This window comes from Garra rufa, chromosome 11 (assembly GCF_049309525.1).
Source record: "Garra rufa chromosome 11, GarRuf1.0, whole genome shotgun sequence".
NCBI lineage: Eukaryota > Metazoa > Chordata > Actinopteri > Cypriniformes > Cyprinidae > Garra > Garra rufa.
Window position 1 is genome coordinate 36277666 of NC_133371.1, and position 22181 is coordinate 36299846.

Below are 22181 nucleotides of genomic sequence, written 5' to 3' on the forward strand. Positions count from 1 at the left end.
GTTGGTTGCTTTAAAATATATATTTATTAATAGTTAAGATTTGGCCAGACACATTAAAACCATACAGAGAAAATGTCCACCGTTTATCCAACAATTACAGTTTCCTCATCAGGAAATTCATAATAAGGCACCTCCAAATTAAGAGGTGCGGGTCCCTTTCTGATCCTTCCCGAAGCATCATAATGTGACCCGTGGCAGGGACAATAGTACCCGCCGTAATCACCGGCATTTGCGATCGGGACACAGCCGAGATGAGTGCAGACACCAATGACGATGACCCAGGTGGGGTTGGTGACGCGATCCTTATCATGCTGGGGGTCCCGGAGCTCCGACAGATCGACTGCCTCCTCAGCTGCGATCTCTTTCTCTGTTCTGTGACGAACAAACAAAGGCTTGCCTCTCCACTTGAAGGTCATGTTTTTCCCCTCTGGGATGTCGGACAGCTTGATCTCGATTTTAGACAAGGCCAGGACGTCGGCAGAAGCACTCATTGAGGACACAAACTGGGTCACGACTGTTTTGGCAGCGTAGACACCCACCATAACAGTAGATCCAGTCACCAGGTAAGAGAAGGCCCGTCTGGCATCGCCGCTGTCCTGAGAGGACTTTTTAGGATCCACCACCTCAACACGCCGATAGTCGGAGAAGTCAGGGATTTTGATGTCGGTGTGAGCAAAACGTGCTCCAAAAGGGCCTGAAAAGGATATGAAACAGTCATTTCACAGAAAAAAAATGGTTTATGCTAAAATATAATTCTTTCCATAGAAAACGATGCAATGAACAGGCAATGTCCCTTCTATTTTCATTCTATCTATATAAAACATATATATGAGTCAAAAGTTTTTGAACAGGAAGGCTTTTACTGTTTTTGTTTTTAAAGAAGTCTCTTTTGCTCACAAATCCTGCATTTATTTGATCTACACTAAAATTTTAAAATATTTGATCTAACATAACTGCTTTATTTTAAATATTTGAAAATGTAATTTATCTATGCGATTTTCAGCATCATTTCTCCATTCTTCAGTGTCACATGATTCTTCAGAAATCATTCTCATATGCTAATTTGTTCAAGAAACATGTTTTATTATTATTAACAAATACATTTTAAACAGTTACAGTAAATTTTTTCAGGATTCTTTGGCAAATAGAAAAATCCAAAGAACAGCATTTATCTGAAATAAAACGCTTTTGTAACATTATACACTATACTATTCAAAGGCTTGGGGTCAGTATAATTTTTTGGGGAAAGAAATGATAGAAATTAATACTTTTATTTAGCAAGAATGCTTTAAATTAATCAAAAGTGATTTTGAAGACATTTATAATGTTACAAAAGATTTCTATTGCAGATAAATGCTGTTCTTCTGAACTTTCTATTCATCAAAGAAAACTGAAAAATTCTGCTCAGCTGTTTCAACATAATATTAATAATAATAAATGTTTTTTGAGCAGCAAATCAGAATATTAAAATGATTTCTGAAGGATCATGTGACTGAAGTAATGATGCTGATTGAAATCAGAAGAATACATTACATTTTAAAAATATTCAAATAGAAACCAGTTATTTTAAATAGTAAAAATATTTCAGAATTTTACTGTTTTTACTGTACTTTAAATCAAATAGATGCAGGCTTGATTAGCAGAAGAGACTATTTAAAAAACAACTTTTGACTGGTAGTGTACTAGCTTCTAATTAGATTACTGTACTAATTTGTATACTAATTGAAAAGTAATTAATTACTTATTACAATTAACAATAAAGGATAGACATGCAACTCCTGCTAATTCTTTTAAATAAATATGATAAAACTAGATAAATTATTCTTGAACTGACCAAATAATTTTAAAGGGACAAGGTTACATTAAAAACACACTTTTTATTGATGTTGAATTCACTCTTATCTTACATATAATTATTCTATATAGTAGTAATACAATATCACATAAGTAACTAATTGCAGAAAATTAAAAGTAATCCGTTACTTTACTTTTTCAAGGAAAAGGTCATTAAGTTACAGTAGTTAATTACTAGATAATCTATTACACCCAATACTGGTCTAGAATATCAAGAGCACAGCCTGAATACCACAGAATATCAATATTGAACAGCCTGTCAGATGATGATATGTCCACGTTATTTTGTCACCTACCGCTCACAGCAGACTTCATCAGCACTTCTGTGTTCACTGCTCCGGAAAATAATGCTTTCAACGGACCACATGCCTGCAGGTAAGGGGACAAAGCCCCTAAACGAGCGGGCAGGGACATCATTTTTGTGCTGTTAAAAAGGCTACTTACAGCCTATACGGTCACACCGACCTTTGAAGAGAGAGCTTGTACAGTGGAAGCCCTCCTTCTGTACTTTATAGTTGACCGGGTAGTGACTGAAGAGAAAGCGTGAAGTAAGAGAGATGATAAAATAATTCCTTTCATAAGCCTATTGAAATGATAAATACAACGCATGATTATAACAGCGCCTCATGTTATATTCGAAGTATTTCTCGAAATATTTAAATATTGCTGATAATTTATACACTTTTGAACAGGCATTACAAGGCAGTCTCGGGAAAATGTAAACAGTAGTGACAAGACGTTCGAATCATTTCTGCGAATCGGCTCTTTTGAACAGTTTTCGTGAACCGGTTATTTTGAATCTTTTCATCTAAACTCGACTGATTGAATCTTCGCGAAGGAATCGTTCGAACTCGAAACAATTCATTAAAAAGATCCGACTCAAAAGCGAAGATGTGTTCACATACTGGTCATCTTTGTGCACATTGGTCGAAATCCGCAGGATGGTCACCTGAAAATTAAACATGAGATTTTTACGCAGGAAAATAGCGATTATAGCTGTTTTGGCGTATGCGATATTTTCGCTGTATGCTGCGTATAATGTGTTTTTCAACAAGAGGGTTATTTCTCGCGTTCATCGCGTGGTGAAAAAGGGCTCTGCGATTATAGGTAAGCAATGAATCATCTAATAGGTCTGTTATAATGAACATAAACAATATAATATGTGACCCTAAACCACAAAACCAGTAATAAGGGTGATTATTTTGGAAATTGAGATTTATAGACCAGCTGAAAGCTGAATAAATAAGCTTTCCATTGATGTATGGATTGTGGATAGAATATTTGGCTGTGACACAACTATTTGAAATTAAGTTTTGATATATTTTCGGTAGGAAATTTACAAAATATCTTATATCCTAATGATTTTTTTTGTATAATGCAGCTTCAAAGGGTTCTAAACGATCCCAGCCGAGGAAGAAGGGTCTTATCTAGCAAAACAATGGGTTATTTCCTTAAAAAAAAAAAATACAATTTATACACTTTTAACCTCAAATGCTCGTCTTGCCTAGCTCGCAAAACAAGCGTTTGAGACTAAAAAGTATACAAGTTGTAAATGTTTTTAGAAAATAACCGATCGCTCCACTAGATAAGACCCTTCTTCCTTGGCTGGGATCGTACTTTAGAGCCCTTTGAAGCTGCATTTTGGAAGTTCAAACTCGGGGGCACCATAGAAGTCCATTATATGGAGAGAAATCCTGAAATGTTTTCCTCAAAAACACAATTTCTTAACGACTGAAGAAAGAAAGACATGAACATCTTGGATGACAAAGGGGTGAGTACATTATCTGTTAATTTTTGTTCTGAAAGTGAACTACTCCTTTAAGGTTTTGTGGTCCATGGTCACATATACAGGTAGTGTAAATGCAATAAAAGCATATCAGTTAAGAATGGATGTTTTCAGATAATGGAAGAGCAGGAGAGGAAGAGTGGAACCCATGGGAAGAGGATGAGCGGGCAAATTCCTTAGTTCAGCAAAAGCGGAGAGATGCTTTCAGATCGTACCAAGATCATGCAGCGAAGAACAGGCCAAAAACATATAAAGTTCAGATATGGGGCAAAGCAGCCATTGGTAAGTGGAATAGGTTTATTGGCTGGAGTACATTGCATTGCTTGATGTGTCTTGTGTCTTCATTTTTTTGCATTAGTGGAGAACATAAATTAAATTATGTTCCTTTGTTTCTTGTTTACATTTTCCTAGGACTGTATTTGTGGGAACATATTTTAGAAGGGCCTCTTAACCCACCGGATAAATCCAGCCAATGGAGAGAAGGAGAGATTCAGTCTGGGAAGATCAATTTCAGGTAAGCTTTTAACTTTAAATGAATCAAAACTGAAATTTTCTATAATGTAACAGAAGTTTTATATTACAAGTAAGTGTTTTAAAGCCTTCTTGAGTATCTATAAGAAAACATAAAAAATCATTCTGAAAAAATGTGTAAATTACACTACCAGTCAAAAGTTTTTGAACTTTAAGATTTTTTTATATTTTTTAAAGAAGCCTCTTCTGCTCACCAAGCCTGCATTTATTTAATCCAAAGGATTACATAGTACAAATTTTACAAATATTTTTGCTGTTAAAAATAACTGTTTCTATTTTAATATATTTTAAAATGTATTTTATTCCTGTGATTAAAAACTAAATTTTCAGCATCATTACTCCAGTCTTCCGTGTTACATGATCCTTCAGAAATCATTCTAATATTTTTTTTTTCAGGATTCTTTAATGAATATAAAGATCAGCATTTATATGAAATAACAATCATTTGTAACACTAAAAGAAATGAATGCTTTTATTTAGCAAGGATGCTTTAAATTGATCAAAAGTGATGAACAAAGACATTTATAATGTTAGAAAAGATTTCTATTTCAGATAAATGCTGTTTTTCTGAACTTTCTATTCATCAAAGAAACCTGAAAAATTCTACTCAGCTTTCAACATAATAATAATAATAATAGTTTTTATTTCTGAAGGATCATGTGACTGGAGTAATTATGCTAAAAATTAAGCTTTGAAATGGAAGAAATAAATTACATTTGAAAATATATTCAAATAGAAAACGGTTCTTTTAAATAGTAAAAATATTTCAAAATGTTGCTGTTTTTGCTATCACTAAATCCAGCGAAAGAGACTGAAAAATATTACTGATCAAAAACTTTTGATTGGTAGTGTATGTTAGATATTTTTATTAAAAGTAGTGCATTATGGTCCATTTTCAAATCCTCTTTTATCATAATCTGTCCTCAGTTTCTACACAGGGCCAGCAGTGGTCCAAGGGCACGTTTCTCTCGACACAGACAGTGTGGTGCTGGTTTTGAATGGCCGTGAGCAGCAGAAAATCTCTTACTCCATCCAGTGGCTGCAACATGTCCAAAGTCTGGTGCAGATGCATTCTGTCTCTCGAGTTGCTGTTGTTCTTTTGGGCAACGAGCAGTGCAATAACGACTGGATCAGTCCTTACCTTAAGAGGCACGGCGGATTTGTGGACCTGCTCTTTCTTGTATACGACAGTCCTTGGGTCAATGATAAAGACATCTTCCAGTGGCCCCTGGGTGTTGCCACGTAAGTTTCTATTTTGTTTTAAATGAGGTATATTTCTGTAATATTTTATTAGCATCTGGTTTTATTGTTTTTATGTTAGATAGAATAAAAGCAGGTCGTTTGATTGTTTATTATGTGTTTGTTTTCCTTCGCAGATACAGGCATTTCCCTGTTGTCACACTTAGCGGTCAGATGGTGAAAACTGCCAGACCATATCTCTGTAACTTTCTCGGGACTATGTACAAAAACTCCTCCAGGGAAACTCTCATGGGCATCCTAAAGCAGAAAGGCATGGAGAAAGAGTGCCTCATGCATGGTAGAGAGAAGTATGTATTTTTGGAAGTATCTGAAGGATCATGTGACACTGAAGACTGGAGAAATTATTCTTAAAAAATCAGCTTTGCATTACAGGAGAAAATTATATTTTAAAATACTTTAATCTGTTATTTTAAATAGTAATAACATTACTGTTTACTGTATTTTGAGCAAATAAATGCAGCCTTGATGAGCATGAGAGCCTTCTTTCAGAAAAAGTACAACATTTATAATTTTTTAATTGTAGTGTAAGTTATGATGATCAATCAGCATGCACAGTGCCAGTCAAAAGTTTTTTAAATGTTTTTTAAAGAAGTCTCTTCTGCTCATCAAAGCTGCATTTATTTGATTTAAAGTACAGCAAAAACAGGAACATTCTGAAATATTTTTACTATTTAAAATAACTGATTTCTATTTGTATATATTTTAAAATGTAATTTATTTATGTGATTTCAAAGCTGAATTTTTAGTAATATTACTCCAGTCATTCTAATATTCCGATTGGCTGCTCAAAAAACATTTTTTATTATTGATTATTATTTATTTTTTTATTATTGATTATTATGTTGAAAACAGCAGAGTAGAATATTTCAGGTTTCTTTGATGAATAGAAAGTTCAGAATAACATCATTTATCTAAAATAGAAATCCTTTGTAACTGTTTTGTAACAATTTAAAACTAAATTCTAAAAAGTATTATGTATACATTCATCAAAGAATTCCGAAAAAAAAAAAAAAATACTCAACTGTTTTAAATATTGATAATAATAATAAATGTTTCTTGAACAGCAAATCAGCATATTAGAATGATTTCAGAAGAATCATGTGACACTGAAGACTGAGTAATAATGCAGAAAGTTTAGCTTTGATCACAGGAATAAATTACATTTTAAAATATATTCAAATAGAAAGCAGTTCTTTTAAATAGTAAAAATATTTCAAAATTGTACAGTTTTTGCTGTACTTTGGAACAAATAAATGCAGGCATAGTGAGCAGAAGAGACTTTACAAATCTTACTGTTCAAAAACTTTTGACTGGTAGGGTATAATTGTAAATTTAGCCAGTACATATTCTCATAATGTTTCTGTTTTACCCACAAATAATATCCCAAATATTGCTGAATTATGCAAGTGTTTTTTTAAAAGTACTTCTTGCATTTCGTGTCATCAGGTGGCTTCCTCAAGAGACGGCAGACACCTCCAGACAGTACCAGATGGCATTAGCACAAAGTGACCTCACTCTTTGTCCGGTGGGAGTGAACACGGAGTGCTACCGCATCTATGAAGCCTGTGCCTATGGCTCTGTGCCCGTGGTGGAGGACGTCCTGACTCCAGGGGCCTGTGCAGTTGGTAACCGGTCCCCGCTCCGACTGCTTAAAGATGCAGGAGCACCCTTCATCTTCCTTAAGGACTGGAGGGAGCTGCCTGCCATCCTGGAGAGGGAGCGAGAGATGAGCCAGAAAGAAAAAACAGAGAGAAGGATGAGACTGCTGGAGTGGTACAGTGGCTTTCGTCAGCAGATGAAGGACAAATTTACGGAGGTGTTGGAAGATGTCTTTTTCAAAATCACCTAGGATTCATTTGGAAAACTTTAAAGGGATAGTTCACCCAAAAATGATTATTTACTTTTAGGTTATTTACTCAACCTCATGTCGTTGCAAACCTGTATGACTTTATTTCTTCTGAGATGCAAAAAAGAAGATATTTTGAAGAATGTTGGTAGCTGTTTTAGTCAGTGGGACTAGAAACTGTTCTTCTTCAGAAGAAAGAAATGCATGCAGGTTTGGAACGACATGAGGGTTACTAAATGATTGCAGAATTTTCAATACAGTTTCACATAAAGAACTAAAAAGAGAGCAGATGCTATGCATCAACATTCATTTTGCTTGTCGCTTATTTTTGGAGCTGTTTATTGATTTGGTTTACCTTATACACTTATACATCTTATACATGTGAAATATAAGATGCTACTGTACATTAATGGTTTACCATATGCTGCTGTGCATTCATGCCCTCCATGTTTACTGTAAAGTATTAATTTATTAAGTCATGATGTTTTAGTGAAAATAACAATGCAGAAAGTGGTAAGAAGTGATTTAACATTTCATTTTTGCTCACTTGTGGTGTTTTTTTTTTTTTTAGCTCAGTGCAAGTTATTAAAAGAATTAAATTTTACTTTTAACCTGCCTGATCTTTATTTATCTAGCATTTATACTCCTGCAATAAAATTTGCATAAAATTACCATGAAAATATATAGTAATAATTCAGTCAAGTGCTCACAGAAAAGATTTCTCTTTAGATGTTTCTTGAACCTTTTGGACTTTTATGCAAAAAAAAAAAAAAAGTATATTATATAAAAAGTCATTATAAGGGCATATCTCACAAAAAACACATTTAAGAAGCAGTTAAGTATTCAAATCCTATGTTAAGTAAGATCCTTTTATTATCTATTGAAACCCACAATAATATTTAAAATGTTACTAAGCTTAATATACATAAAATCATCATTTAATGGGTAATTTCAATTGGAAGGTGGCTGTCTTGAACCCTAACCCCTAAATTTCAATTTATGAAAATGATATTGAAATATTGTTTGTATTTTTTTCCATTGTTGTTTTTAGAATTATCTTTTCGATTATTATTATAAGTTCAATTTATATATATATATTTGTTTTTGAAACTTTATGTAATAATTTGGATCAAATAAATGCAGGCTTGGCGCGCAGAAGAGACTTTAAAAAACAGTAAATTGTTACTGTTCAAAAACTTTTAACTGGTAGAGTATGTTTAAAAGTCCAGGTCTAAATCTGTAGGTCTACATGAAAGGTATTTGTAAAAGCAATAAAAAAAAAAAAAAATGAAATCATTTCCAAGAGTTTTAAATGTGCTTTTCATTAAGAATTGATGCCGTTAGCCGCAACATGTTTACAAGGTATGTGTCTTAAACGTTTTTGAAATACCATTACGACAAATTCAGTGGCAATTCCCTGTATTCTTGCAACAAAACAGCTGTCCTGTAAGAGGCGCTGTGTGACATCAGCTCAGCTGACTGTCAGTTTATCCACAATTTCTGCAAGAAATAATGTGTATACAATATTATAGGCTTTGTTAGTATTTTATAAAATAGAAAAATAATAAATAAACCAAATAAATTGTCTTGTTATGACATTTTTTTTTTTTTGCGTAGCATTTTTATTTATATTTAGAATTACCATAAAAAAAAGTCATTTAAAAGTCCAAATTGCATTACATTTAACTCTGACTGTGTGACACTGCTACAACTGGCTATATGTGATCCTGGATCACAAAACCAGTCATAAGTAACACGGGTATATTTGTAGCAATAGCCAAAAATACATTGTATGAGTCAAACATATACATTTTTCTTTTATGCCAAAAATCATTAGGGCATTAAGTATCATGTTCCAAATTTCAAATGCAAATTTCCCACCGTAAATATATTAAAACTTAATTTTGGATTAGTAATATGCATTGCTAAGAACCTTATTTGGAAAACTTTAAAGGCGATTTTCTCACTATTTTTAATTTTTTTGCACCCTCAGATTCCAGATTTTCAAATAGCTGTATCAGTGCCAAATATTATCCTATTCTAACAGACCACACATCAATGGAAAACTTTTGTAACAATTTAAAACATCCTTGCTAAATAAAAGTATTAATTTCTATAATTTCTTTCCCCCAAAAAAGGCTCCAAGCTTTTGAATGTATAGTGTGTAATGTTACAAAAGCTTTTTATTTCAGATAAATGCTGATCTGTGGATCTTTCTATTCATCAAAAAAATAAAAAAATAAATACTCAACTGTTTTAAATATTGACAATAATAATAATTACATTTTAAAATATATTAAAACAGAAAGCAGTTATTTTAAATAGTAGAAATATTTCAAAATTGTACTGTTTTTGCTGTACTTTGGAACAAATAAATGCAGGCTTAGTGAGCAGAAAAGACTTTTAAAAAACATAAAAAATCTTGTAGTGTATAATTGTAAATTTAGCCAGTATACATTCTCATAATGTTTCTGTTTTACCCACAAATAACAACCCAACATCAATGGAAAACTTACTTAGTCAACTTTCAGATTATGTATCATCTCAATTTAAAAAAAAACTGACCTTATGATTGGTTTTGTGGTCCAGGGTCACATCGAATCGGAACAGAATCAAAATATTTATTTTCTTCCCTAGCTGTCATAGAGGCAAGTGTGATTTATTGAACGCTACGTGCAATTCATACACTGGCCACTAGTCGTCCTACACGACGCGTTGCTTTAATCAGCGTTCCTAAAACGAGTTGTTGCAAACGGTTAAAAAATATTTTAAAGGCTTAACATTACTTTAAAACTGTAAAAGTAATTTTTAGAAATCATACACACGTTTAAACTATTCAAAAAGCAAAGATTTGTATATAGAAATCTTAAAAACACATTTCACAATAAGTTTTTCAAACAGTTTTTGATTTGTTTATAAGCATCGAAATGCTGTTTTTAACTGTGTGCTGTTGACTACAAAGCAAATTACTTTAGGGGACAACTGGTTCGAAAAGTTGTCAATCCCGTCCACATTTCCGCTACGTGCACCCCCTCCACCTCCAATCCCTCCCATTTCCAACCACTTGCTTTTCCAGCTGCTTTGAGGTCAGGCAGAATCCGTGAAACTGTCCGGCTAACAGACACAGGGACGCGAGGAAAGGGTGCCGAAAATCACGCTAGCCCTGTGTAACATGTCATTATGCTGCTCGGTCTGTCCAGATCCGTCGGCGGGTGACTAAAAGACAGCTTGGAGGGCTGGATTGCCTCTTGCTGAAACAAGCCGTGGACATTTGCCCAAGGAAAGGGTTACTTGTTTGGGGAGGAAACTCTTCCCGTGCGCGGTGTGTTTTGATCGCATTGACGGCGGAATTACATTCGGGATCGTTGGGAACTCAGACGATGAACATTTGTGGCGTTTGGCTTTTGGGATTTTCAGCCTGAACAACTTGAGAAAAACCTCGGGGATGCACTGGCCGCTGTAGGGCGACCTGGAGATTGGAAAAGCCCCCCCATAAACCAGTTTACAAACATTCTCGTAACTGAACTAACGTTGTTGATATTACGAATCGCTGCTGAAAATGTCGAATCCGCAGATGAAGTTCAAAAAGGATAAAGAGATCATTACAGAGTACGAGACTCAAGTCAAAGGTAAGACTCGTAAACTGCAGTAGTAACGTTAACGTTAGTTGAATGGCTGGTTAAGGCAGTGGTGCAGTGAAAGTATTTAATCATTGAACTGATCATCGTGATGAAGTTTTATTTCACAGATTTTGGGTAGATAATCAGAAAATGCAAATCAGGTCATCTTGTTTTTTTGCACACAACAGGTTTGGGAGAAGCTGGTCACATGGTGGGTCAATGACAAATAATGTTGAAATAAAAATAGGAGAATCTAGTCTTATTTTAAGTTGTATCATACATTATTTTGATGAGTAAATAAACAAAAATATAACATTTATTTCTTCAAATATTTGATTTACTGACTAAAAATGTCAAGTCATTGTTTTGATTCGCAAATATCAAGATTGGTCAAGAATATCACAAATTTGCAAAAATTTTCAAAACTGGTTCTTTTATGCTGTACTCGTCACATTACAGCAATGGCTTTTTGAATATTCAAGACGAAAACATGACTTTGATTCTGAAGTTGAAAATATCTTCTGTGTATTCATTTTTTTAAACATTTTTTTTGCCTGTTTTGAGTATTGCCCATTTTTCATTCTGTTTTGAGGAATTTCATTTCATTTGTGGAAGTGTCAGTGATGCTACGTGGGCTCCCATGGTTGTAGAAAACCTGGAAGTGTCAGGCAATTTTAAAATTGTGATTTCCAATCCTGGAAAAGTCATAAAAGTTACTATAATCCCAACCCTTAAAGGAGAACATAGAAATACGAGGTCAATGCCTTTCTCTTGGCATGCAGCCATGATATACACTACTAGTCAAAAGTTTTTGAATAGTAAGATTTTTAAAGAAGTCTCTTTTGCTCACCAACCCTGCATTTATTTGATCCAAAGTACAGGAAAAACAGTAAAATTTCTGAAATATTTTTACTGTTTAAAATAACTCTTTTCTATTTGAATGTATTTTAAAATGTAATTTATTCATGTGATTTTAAAGCTGAATTTTTAGCACCATTATCATTCTAATATTCTGATTTGTTGCTCAAAAAACATATAATATTATTATTATTATTATTATTATTATGTTGAAAACATCTGGTTAGATTTTTTTCAGGCTCCTTTGATGAATATCAAGTTCATAAGAACAGCATTTATCTGTAATAGAAATCTTTTGTAACATTATAAATGTCTTTATCATCACTTTTGGTCAATTTTAAGCATCCCTGCTAAATAAAAGTATATTTCTATTCAGCAAAGAATCCTATTAAAATTGTACTTAACTGTTTAAATATTGATAATAACAATAATAATAATACATGTTTATTGAGCAGCAAATCAGCATATTAGAATGATTTCTGAAGGATCAGGTGTCACTGAAGCTTGGAGTAATGATGCTAAAAATGTAGCTTATTTGATCACAGGAATAAATTACATTTTAAAAGATATTCAAATAGAAAGCAGTTATTTTAAAGAGTAAATATATTTCACAATATTACTGCTTTTGCTGTATTTTGGAACAAATAAATGCAGGCTCGGTGAGCAGAAGAGAATTGTTTAAAAATATCTTACTGTTCATCACAGTGTGTGTGTGTGTGTGTGTGTGTGTGTGTGTGTGTGTGTGTGTGTGTGTGTGTGTATGTGTATCATGTTATAAAAAAAATCAAAATGTATATTGAAATTTATTTTTCAATATTCAGTTTTCATATAAATAAATAAGAGTCAAATCTGTGATTTCCAAGCCTGGAAAAGTCATAAGTTAATCAAATCCTAACCATGAGATGAGACCATAGAAATACAAGGTCAATGCCTTTCTTCTGGCATGCAGCCATGTTGTATTTAGATGAAGATGCCTGAGTTTTTATATCAAGTCACTTGACTAAGTAGTTACAGGAACATGTTTAACAATTGAAAATATTCCATATTGTTAAGCACACTTAGTCACTGTCCATATCAATGGACAGACTCAAATGTCTCTTGCTCCTTGTACATACTTCTAAAGTAAATACATTTGTCACAATTTATCCAGTGATTGTGAATGACTGTTAGTCACTGTTGAGCAGAACTTCTTAAAAACTTCCCTCTTACTTTCCAGCAAACTAAGCCCGGATGCTCTGTTTCCTTTTCGTCTCATGAGCATCATCATCACAGGAAAGAGGCAGTTGCTGCATTGTAGTAACCATGGAGATTTGGCCTGTTTGCAGACAGAAATGCCAATTATTTATGTAGAGGGAAAGAGCGTGTGCGTGAGAGAGAGCGAGAGAGAGGTACGTTGCTATCATGACATGGCGTTTGTCAGAGCAGCAGCGCTCATTTGGCAGGAATGTTCAGCCCCTCGCTCTGATGATGACTAAGACTGTTAATAGCAGCGTGATGCACTGAATCCGCCCGTGCGGAGCATCTCATTAGTGCGCGCTGCAGCCAAATGGAGTTGTAGTAACATGAAAACACCCCTCAGATTAACAGCCATGACTTTTTTCCACAAACTTTATTCTGGTGCAATCAGTGTTGACAGTTATGTTTTCGGTTGGTATCCATATAAACGTGCTAGTATGCTGTCTATGCAGGGTCAGAAAGTGCTCGGATTTGATCAGAAATATCTTAATTTGTGTTCAAAAGATGAACAAAGGTCTTACAGGTTTGGAACAACAGAAGGATGAGGAAATAATGACATCATGTTCATTTTTGAGTGAACTATCCCTTTAAGTCTTCCATGTAGTTTCCCTCAACTTGACTTGGGACATTTTGGGATTGACTTCCTCTGCAACACTGTGGTTGTCGTGAAAGTGATACTGTATCGGAGAAAAGAAAGGCCAGAACTGTGCCTGGAATCCCTCTATATCGGCTTATCTCGAAGACTTGTGTCCTAAGTGGGGTGTTTTCGCATTTTATGCTCTTGGTGTTTGCACATTCTCTTCTTATCCTGATCCTGACCACAACTTATTTTAAGCTTAGATTGAGCATTTATGATTCAATAAGGCTGGGAAGCTAATAAAGTAAAAAGTAGAATTCACAACTATTTTATATGGGTAATCTGATTTGTTTTGAAGTGAAATGAAATGTATAGCAGGACTTATTTAAGATATTTGTAGCACAGGTATATTTGTAGCAATAGCCAAAAATACATTAAATGGATCAAGTTGATAAATTTTTGTTTTATGCCAAAAATCATTAGGATATGGTAAGTAAAGATCATGTTCCATGAAGATATTTTGTAAATTTCCTACCATAAATATATCAAAACTTAATTTTTTATTAGTAATATTGCTAAGAACTTAATTTGGACAGCTTTAAAGTTGATTTTCTCAATATTTCGATTTTTTTGCATCCTCAGATTCCAGATTTTAAAATACAGTCATGGCCAAAAGTTTTGAGAATTACATAAATATTGGAAATTGGAAAAGTTGCTGCTTAAGTTTTTATAATAGCAATTTGCATATACTCCAGAATGTTATGAAGAGTGATCAGATGAATTGCATAGTCCTTCTTTGCCATGAAAATTAACTTGATCCCGAAAAAAACTTTCCAGTGCATTGTTAAGAAGGCTTCAGGGCGTCCAAGAAAGTCCAGCAAGCGCCAGGATGGTCTCCTAAAGAGGATTCAGCTGCGGGATCGGAGTGCCACCAGTGCAGAGCTTGCTCAGGAATGGCAGCAGGCAGGTGTGAGCGCATCTGAACGCACAGTGAGGCCAAGACTTTTGGAAGATGGCTTGGTGTCAAGAAGGGCAGCAAAGAAGCCACTTCTCTCCAAAAAAAACATCATGGACAGATTGATCTTCTGAAAAACGTATGGCGAATGGACTGCTGAGGACTGGGTCTTATTCTCCGATGAAGCCTCTTTCCGATTGTTTGGGGCATCTGGAAAAAGGCTTGTCCGGAGAAGAAAAGGTGAGCGCTACCATCAGTCCTGTGTCATGCCAACAGTAAAGCATCCTGAGACCATTCATGTGTGGGGTTGCTTCTCATCCAAGGGAGTGGGCTCACTCACAATTTTGCCCAAAAACACAGCCATGAATAAAGAATGGTACCAAAACACCCTTCAACAGCAACTTCTTCCAACAATCCAACAACAGTTTGGTGAAGAACAATGCATTTTCCAGCACGATGGAGCACCGTGCCGTAAGGCAAAAGTGATAACTAAGTGTCTCGGGGACCAAAACGTTGAAATTTTGGGTCCCGTGGTCTGGAAACTCCCCAGATCTTAATCCCATTGAGAACATGCCGTTAGAACTGGTACACCGTTGTCGCTTGAGAAAACGTGGAAATGTGCAGATTAAGGAGTGATGAGATTATAATGCGACCCCCTTTTTACGTAATGTGGGGAGCGAGTAGTTGTCCTTTTTTTACCTTTTCTAGGTTTGTAGATGCACCAAGGACCTGATTATAGCACTTAAACATGGAAAAAGTATGATTTTTGTGATTATCACCTTTTACATTTTTAAAAACTGTTCTTCACACTAAGAAAAAACGGTTCTTTTAAAGGGATACTTCACCCAAAAATAAAAATTCTGTCATTAATTACTCACCCTAATGTTGTTCCAAATCTGTAAGACCTTCAATCATCTTCAGAACACAAAATAAGATATTTTTGATGAAATCCGAGCGCTTTCTGACCCTGCAACGCAACTAGCACGTTCAAGTGAAATGTGACATCAGAGAAATTTAAAAGGAATTTGGGATGTTCGATAAGGAAATTTGTATTTTGTGTTGTCTGGAATAGGAATGACTCAGTAAGGTCAGTAGTAGTACATCAGAGATTCCATGTATTTCCTGTTAGTAATCAAGCTTGCTATTAAGGTTACACTTCACATAGTAAGTCTGTCATGACTAACTTTTAGTTCCCACGTGTTGTTTCTGTTCTTCTGATCTATGAACTCGGCAATGTTAACTATGACTCATATTGTTTGCTTTAGCACCATCATGAGTCATACGAAGCTTATTTGAGAGTTATCAGTTTAGGTCAGCCAGCTAGGACGGAGAGGTGTGAGAATCTCAGTCGTTGCTGCACAGAAAGCTGCAGGAGAACCTGACAGTCAGTCTTATCAACACACAAACCTGCCGAATCCATCACCCTGCGCTCCATGCGGCACTTACTGCATAGAGAGAATGATGTAAGATGAACATAACTAAATATGGAAAGACGAAAGCTGGGGCAAATCAGTCTTCTATCCCGCTTTTAAAAAATACCTTTTATTTGTACTTTGTGACGCATGGGTGCTTTACCTCATAGCAAGTGCAGAGATGTGTAAACTCATAATTTGGTCCCTTGGCCTGCTGGCAAACACAATAGCGTTGTTTTCTTTGGACAGATTGTCTGTTTGATGTCGCACAGTTGGTGTTCCTTTAATGGCACCGGGTCATGACTCACTGGCCTGCCCCTGCTGGTTCCTGACATGGACGCTGTCCCCAACCTGTCATGCGAGAATACTTCCCCACATAAATGTTATAACCTCTAACAAAGCTTTCCAGTGAGGCACAAATACCCTGATTATAGTTATGTCACTTTCACTTTTTCATACTGACACCAGCCTTGCTAAATTATGAATGAACTATGAGTTATTGTCCAAAATTGGCCTAAGGTTTGTTCAGTGTTACCAAAGTTGCTATCGGGGCTGTCTTGGGGCTTGTGTAATTTTTAGTGCAACTGACTAAGATATTATTCATAGCTCAAACCTTATTCTGTCTAGTTTAGCCTTTCCCTGGATGTCCAGTTATTTTATAAGAGCACAGAGTGTTGTAAAGACAAATATTTTATTTTTCCAGGTTTAAAAAAAAAAGATAGTTAAATGATTTGTTTGGAAATTAAATGCCATTTTATTTATTTATTAATTTTTTTCAGGTTTTGCTTGTTACATAAAAAACCTCAGTCAAAGAATTTTTTTGGAAATTTGAAAGCCTATTTTATTTATTTATTTATTTATTTTGATTTTGCTTGTTACATAAAAACACCAGTCAAATGATTCATTTGGAAATTGGAAAGCCTATTTTATTTTATTTCATTAAATTTATTAAATTTAATGAAATGAAATTAATTTCCAGATTTTGCTTGCTGCATAAAAAGCCCCAGTTAAATGATTCATTATGGAAATTGGAAAGCCTATTATTTTATTTTATTTTATTTATTATTTTATTTGTATTAAATTTAATGAAATGAAATTAATTTCAAGATTTTACTTGGTACATAAAAAAACCTAGTCAAATTATTTATTTGGAAATTGAAAAGCCTATTTTATTTTATTTTATTTTATTTTATTTTCAGGTTTTGCTTGTTACATAAAAAGCCCCAGTCAAATGATTCATTTGGAAATTGGAAAGTTTATTTTAATTTATTTTATTTTATTGTCAGGTTTTGCTTGTTACATAAACCCATTTAAATAATTCAGTTGGTAATGGGAAAGTCTATTTTATTTTATTTTTGATGCTGCAAGTTCAGTAGTGGCTTTACATGGCAATGCAGGAAAGACTTCATGCTTTCTCCAAACTATATTATAAACATGATCAAAATAAACTTAAATCAGTTTATTATCAATAATTAATACAATGCCTCTGCTTGACAGCTATGTCTTTACAATTTAACGCCTATTATTGTTAATGAAGTCTTTTTTGCAGTAAAATTCCCACACTTCCTGCTTGAGGCATCCTGTACCACCGTTCCCCACAGGTCCACAAATACCTGCCATCTGCTCCGGCCAGACCATTAGTCTTTGTGCTTGATTCTAGTGCCCAAACAGTGGATGAACACCCTTGGTGGTGGAGGCAAGAGTGGGGGTTATTGATGGGACCATCTGTGTCTACTCTCCCTCTCTCTTGTTTTATAGACTAAGCCCGTCTCCTGCCTAGTCTTTCCACGCATGCTGGGCTTTTCACTCCACCCAATAAAAACTGCTGCTCTCCACCCACACGTCACACCCTGACTTGACCATCCTGAGCCTTAACAATACCGCTGCAAGTCAAGGAATTGTTAGGTTCAAGCAAAGCTTGCTAACTGTTCTGTCATTCGCTGCACAGTCGAGCACAGAACACTATTTAGAGTTCCAGCCTCAGAGGAGACGAAAGATTTGATTTATTTATTGCATATTACGCTGCTGCCACAGAGATCTAATATAAACATGTGATTTCTTTCCCAGCTATTTACCTTTACAGACATAACCGACTGTTTTTGTATCTCGTGTGTTTTTAACATAAACTTGTTTGTATTTGACAGTTTAAGCGCAATAAGACATGAAAGAGAACTTAGTTTAGTACTCACATGCTGTGTGACAGCCGCTTTCTGTGCATGTGCTTCAGATGTGTGCGTTCAGAAAACCGTATATCAGAAGTTTAAACTAATATGGTTAAAATTTCATGATTTCAGTGCAATAGACATAATAATCAAAACCAAACAGATGTTTTTTTAAAGGCACAGCCCTATTCTGGAAAAAGGGACAGAAGCAGCAGCTTGTCCAGTCATTGCTGGAAAGAGTTCAAATACACAAAACTGCTGGAAAAAAACAAAGAATTTGTGGGACCTAAAGGATATTTCTGAAGAACAGCAGGCAGTTTAACTGTTCAGGACAAACAAGGGACTCATGAACAACCATCACTAAACAAAAAAAAAAAAAAAAAAAAACAGCTGTGGATCATTCAGGTAACAACACAGTTATATCTGATTCAGGTCAGTACTAAATAAACAATAACATGCATTTTGTATGATCCCTCTTATTTTGGTAAAATAAGTAACAATTTGCAGATTCTGAAAGGGGGATGTAAACTTTTACCTCAACTGTAGCTCATGCAATTTTAGCAGATTTGAGCCATCTAAGGCCTCAGACCTGAAAAAGTCATGAGTAAATGTTCAATCCATGCTATGAAGAAAGACCAGACAGAAAACCATTCCCTTGAGTCCTATCATGGCGCCAAAGAGCCCTTTCCCAAAAGGCCTTGGTTAGAAATGTTAAGACTCACGAGTGCACAAAGACAAGAATGGCGATTCAAAGCCTCTCAGTGAGTTCAGTTTTGTCATGGGATGAAGCAGGAGGTGAGAGATTTCTTCCTGAGTCACAGAAGGTCTCACATTACCGTTCGGCTCTGGTTAAACCTAATTGTTTTAATCTCTTCTAATCTTCCTTCTTGCACTCGTGCAGCTGAGAAGTTTGTTTTAGTGGAATGGTTCTTCAAAAAGGTGACTGAAAACATCCTAGAAGAACTTGAGGCTATTTTTGCTTCCTCCATCCATAGTTTAAACATAATACTTTGGCTTTTTTTTCCTACTGATTTCAGAAGTGTGTTCAATGCTCCTCCATTGGCCATTATTGATCTCTGATTACGTCAGCTCTGTATCATCATCCCTGTTTATATACAGAGTGATATGAGGCTTCATACCAGCTAGACTAATTGTTAATGGCATTGATTTGATTTTTCTTATTAGCTGGCATAAACACGATGCACTTGTTATGTATGCTAATCTGAAATATGCAATCAGCTCTGATTTACTTCAGAGAGGTAATTATTGGCTATTAAGATAAGCAGCAAACAATCAAGATAACCGCCATGACGTGCTTTGGCATTTCTTTGGCGTGCTTTAGTTTTTCATGGTTTCTTTTATCAGGTTAATAAGGTTAAGTAATATTATTTTAGCCCAGTACTCTCTCTGCTCTTTCCTGAGATGAATATGTCATGCATCTCTCTCTCATTCGCTTGCTCTCTCCCAACAGATCAAAAGACCCTGATGGTTGTGTATGTGTTCCCTTAGCAACCATGCTGATGACTCTGTCATTGTTTATCGTCTGTTCTCAAAGCAACCCAAGATGTCTCCTCACAGCACCTGCATTCCCTCCCCAGGGCCTCCCACTAAAGCAACTTGGCCTCCCTCGGGTTGTCGTTGGTTGCACGCTACTAGACACGTTATCTTAGTTGCCTCTTTACAGATTTTATAAAGCATGGCAATTACATCCCTTTATTTTTAATACTGTGTTGTTACCTGAATGATCCACATCTGTGTTTTTTTTATTTAGTGATGGTTGTTCATGAGTCCTTTGTTTGTCCTGAACAGTTAAACTGCCTGCTGTTCTTCAAAAAAACTTCTTACTTCTTACTTTGGTTTTCCAACATTTTTGTGTATTTGAACCCTTGCCAACAATGACTGTATGATTTTAAGGTCCATCTTTTGACACTGAGGGACTCGTATGCAACTATTACAGAAGGTTCAGAAAAGGATGCATTAAGGGGGTGAAAACTTTTGAATAGAATGGAGATGTGTTCATTTTTTCTTATTTTGCCTAGATATAATATTCTTTTCATTTGTTACTGCCCTTTAGAGGCTACAGAAGATAGTTCATGTTTCCAAGAAGATAAAATAAGTTAAATTTACCCTGATCTTCAAATTCAAAAGTTTTCACCCCCCATCTCTTAATCCAAAAAATGCGGTCCAACAGGTAAATTCTAAACCATAAGATATGAAAAATATGTAGTTTTTTGCATCTATATTGTATAACCCAGTTGCGTTTTCTCTCTGCATGGCCCTTTAATGTCTCTCTGGGTGTGTATGATGGGATAAGGTCTACTGACTTGGCTGTTCTTGCAGTCGAAGTGCTGCTGGCGCTCAGCCCAGCGAGTCTTTGTCTTCATCCTACTTAAACTAATGCAATCCCAAACAATCAAAAGTTTGGCAGCTGCCGCAAACAAACAGCTTTTATCACGCTGACAAGTCAGACCATGTTTGTCATCGTCAGATGGATGCTTGAGAAATAATAGTGAAGTTTAGTGGAGGAAAAGGTCTATAGAACTGCAAAGTCAAAACAGCTCTGGGTTGTGGAGGGTTAGTAAAAACTTGGCAGGAGAAGTTGGTCTGATATTGAAGGTGTTTAGCCTTGAAGGGATAGTTCAGCCAAAAATGAAAATTCTGTCATTAATTATTTACCTTCATGTCATTCCAAAACCATAAGACCTTTCTTCATCTTTGTAAAACAGATGAAGATATTTTTGATGAATTCTGAGAGCAACTACAACGCTCAAGGCCCAGAAAATAGTAAGTACATCAGTAAATAGTCCAGTGTTTGAACCGTAATGTTATAAAGCTACGAGAATACTTTTTGTGTGCAAAAATAACTTTATTTAACAGTTTCCTCTCTTCCGTGTTGATCCACGTTCATGAGAGTACCATCAAAAATATCTTAATTTGTGTTCTGAAGATGAACGAGGGTCTTGCGAGTTTGTAACGACATGAGGGTGAGTAATTAATGACACAATTTTTGCAGAAATTTGTAGTTTTCATTTTAGTTCCTCATTTGCGTAGGTTTAGACTGAGTTGTCCCATGTGGCACTTCCTTGATCGAAGGGAAATTCATCTACTGCCGCAGTTATCTTCTCCCAGCCCCCTTCCCCTTTTCTCCTGCATTGACCTTTTGAACTTTAAAGGTCGAGGGGGTAGGCGGTGGGTTTCAGGCCGGTCTAATCAATAGCCAAAGGCCATGCTTTCAGCAAACCTTCCTTGAAAAGATGTCTAGGGCCACTGGCGCTGAATCGCTGGGGGCGGCGAGCTTTTCGTAGGCAGTGGCCAGGCATGAAATGTCAGGGAACGGCTTTCCCTCGTCTTTGTGTGCGTTAAGCTTGATTGATTATCACTTATGGCAAAGGCACAGCCTTGTCCTTTATTTATGCAACTCATACAATGCTGTATCATCGCATTGAAGTCACCAGAACGTCTTCCCTCTGTGTTTTTTGCCTTTGCCCCCGGTTGCGTCTGTTTTTAGAGTTGATGTTGGGTATTGTTTGCCTTGGGTTCTGTCTATCTCTCCCACACGATAAGGCCTTTTTGTGGTTAGGGTGTGAGATGTGGTCTTAAAGAATCAGTGGGGTACAGACCTGTCTCATGTGCTGTTGCCCAGCCTGTGCAGTTCCCTCCCAGGAGACAGAAACTTTAGACCGGGTTTGTGGTTTCAGCCACGGATGTGTGGGACTCTCAAAGAAAAGGCCATTTATTGATATCAATCTGAACGCTGTGGTTCTTTTCTAAGCTTGCCACCAGCAGTCACACGTGGAAAGCATATAATTTTGGTCCTTTTATGAAATTTAAATTAGTGCTGCGTTACAATTCAGTGACCTTTTTAAGCTCCTGCACACCATTAAGACCACTGGAGTGTTTTATTATTAAAAAAAAGAAAGGAATTAAGAAGTTTGAGTTTATAAGTCTGTACAGGAGATTAAACCTCCTAATTTTTGACATTACAGAGCCATTCTATGAAATAGCATTTTAAAAGTCTACTTTTTATGTAAAAGTTGCACCAAAAAAAACTTTAGATCAATCTAAAGTAACTAGAAAATTGAAC

At 35.6% G+C, this 22181-nt stretch overlaps 3 protein-coding genes across 3 annotated transcripts in view; 2 read left to right on the forward strand and 1 right to left on the reverse strand.

The window, feature by feature from the left end:
- Positions 1 to 5: 5 nt before the first annotated feature.
- Positions 6 to 2352, reverse strand: LOC141345735 (cytochrome b-c1 complex subunit Rieske, mitochondrial-like). Its single transcript, XM_073850630.1, has 2 exons — positions 2151 to 2352; positions 6 to 694 (listed from the first exon to the last, which is right to left on the reverse strand). Exons 1-2 carry the CDS (start codon positions 2269 to 2271, stop codon positions 84 to 86), a joined length of 732 nt encoding a protein of 243 aa, XP_073706731.1. The 5' UTR covers positions 2272 to 2352; the 3' UTR covers positions 6 to 83.
- A 393-nt stretch (positions 2353 to 2745) lies between these two features.
- rxylt1 (ribitol xylosyltransferase 1) lies at positions 2746 to 7847 on the forward strand. The gene is made up of 6 exons (XM_073850768.1): positions 2746 to 2961; positions 3755 to 3922; positions 4052 to 4154; positions 5099 to 5413; positions 5548 to 5718; positions 6878 to 7847. The coding sequence occupies exons 1-6, from the start codon at positions 2817 to 2819 to the stop codon at positions 7278 to 7280; spliced, it is 1305 nt and encodes a 434-aa protein (XP_073706869.1). The 5' UTR covers positions 2746 to 2816; the 3' UTR covers positions 7281 to 7847.
- A 2445-nt stretch (positions 7848 to 10292) lies between these two features.
- Positions 10293 to 22181, forward strand: part of srgap1a (SLIT-ROBO Rho GTPase activating protein 1a) — a 133364-nt gene continuing 121475 nt past the window's right edge. Inside the window, 1 exon segment of the mRNA XM_073850198.1 lies at positions 10293 to 10906. Coding sequence (XP_073706299.1) covers positions 10837 to 10906 — 70 coding nt within the window. The 5' untranslated portion in view covers positions 10293 to 10836.

Bases quoted from the DNA above. Each gene is read 5' to 3' on its own strand.
- LOC141345735 (XM_073850630.1), bottom strand. From the start codon at position 2,271: ATGATGTCCCTGCCCGCTCGTTTAGGGGCTTTGTCCCCTTACCTGCAG. The intron at 695-2,150 runs GTAGGTGACAAA...TATCCTTTTCAG, and splicing joins GATGAAGTCTGCTGTGAGCG to GCCCTTTTGGAGCACGTTTT.
- rxylt1 (XM_073850768.1), top strand. From the start codon at position 2,817: ATGAGATTTTTACGCAGGAAAATAGCGATTATAGCTGTTTTGGCGTAT. The intron at 3,923-4,051 runs GTAAGTGGAATA...ACATTTTCCTAG, and splicing joins ATGGGGCAAAGCAGCCATTG to GACTGTATTTGTGGGAACAT. The intron at 4,155-5,098 runs GTAAGCTTTTAA...ATCTGTCCTCAG, and splicing joins TCTGGGAAGATCAATTTCAG to TTTCTACACAGGGCCAGCAG.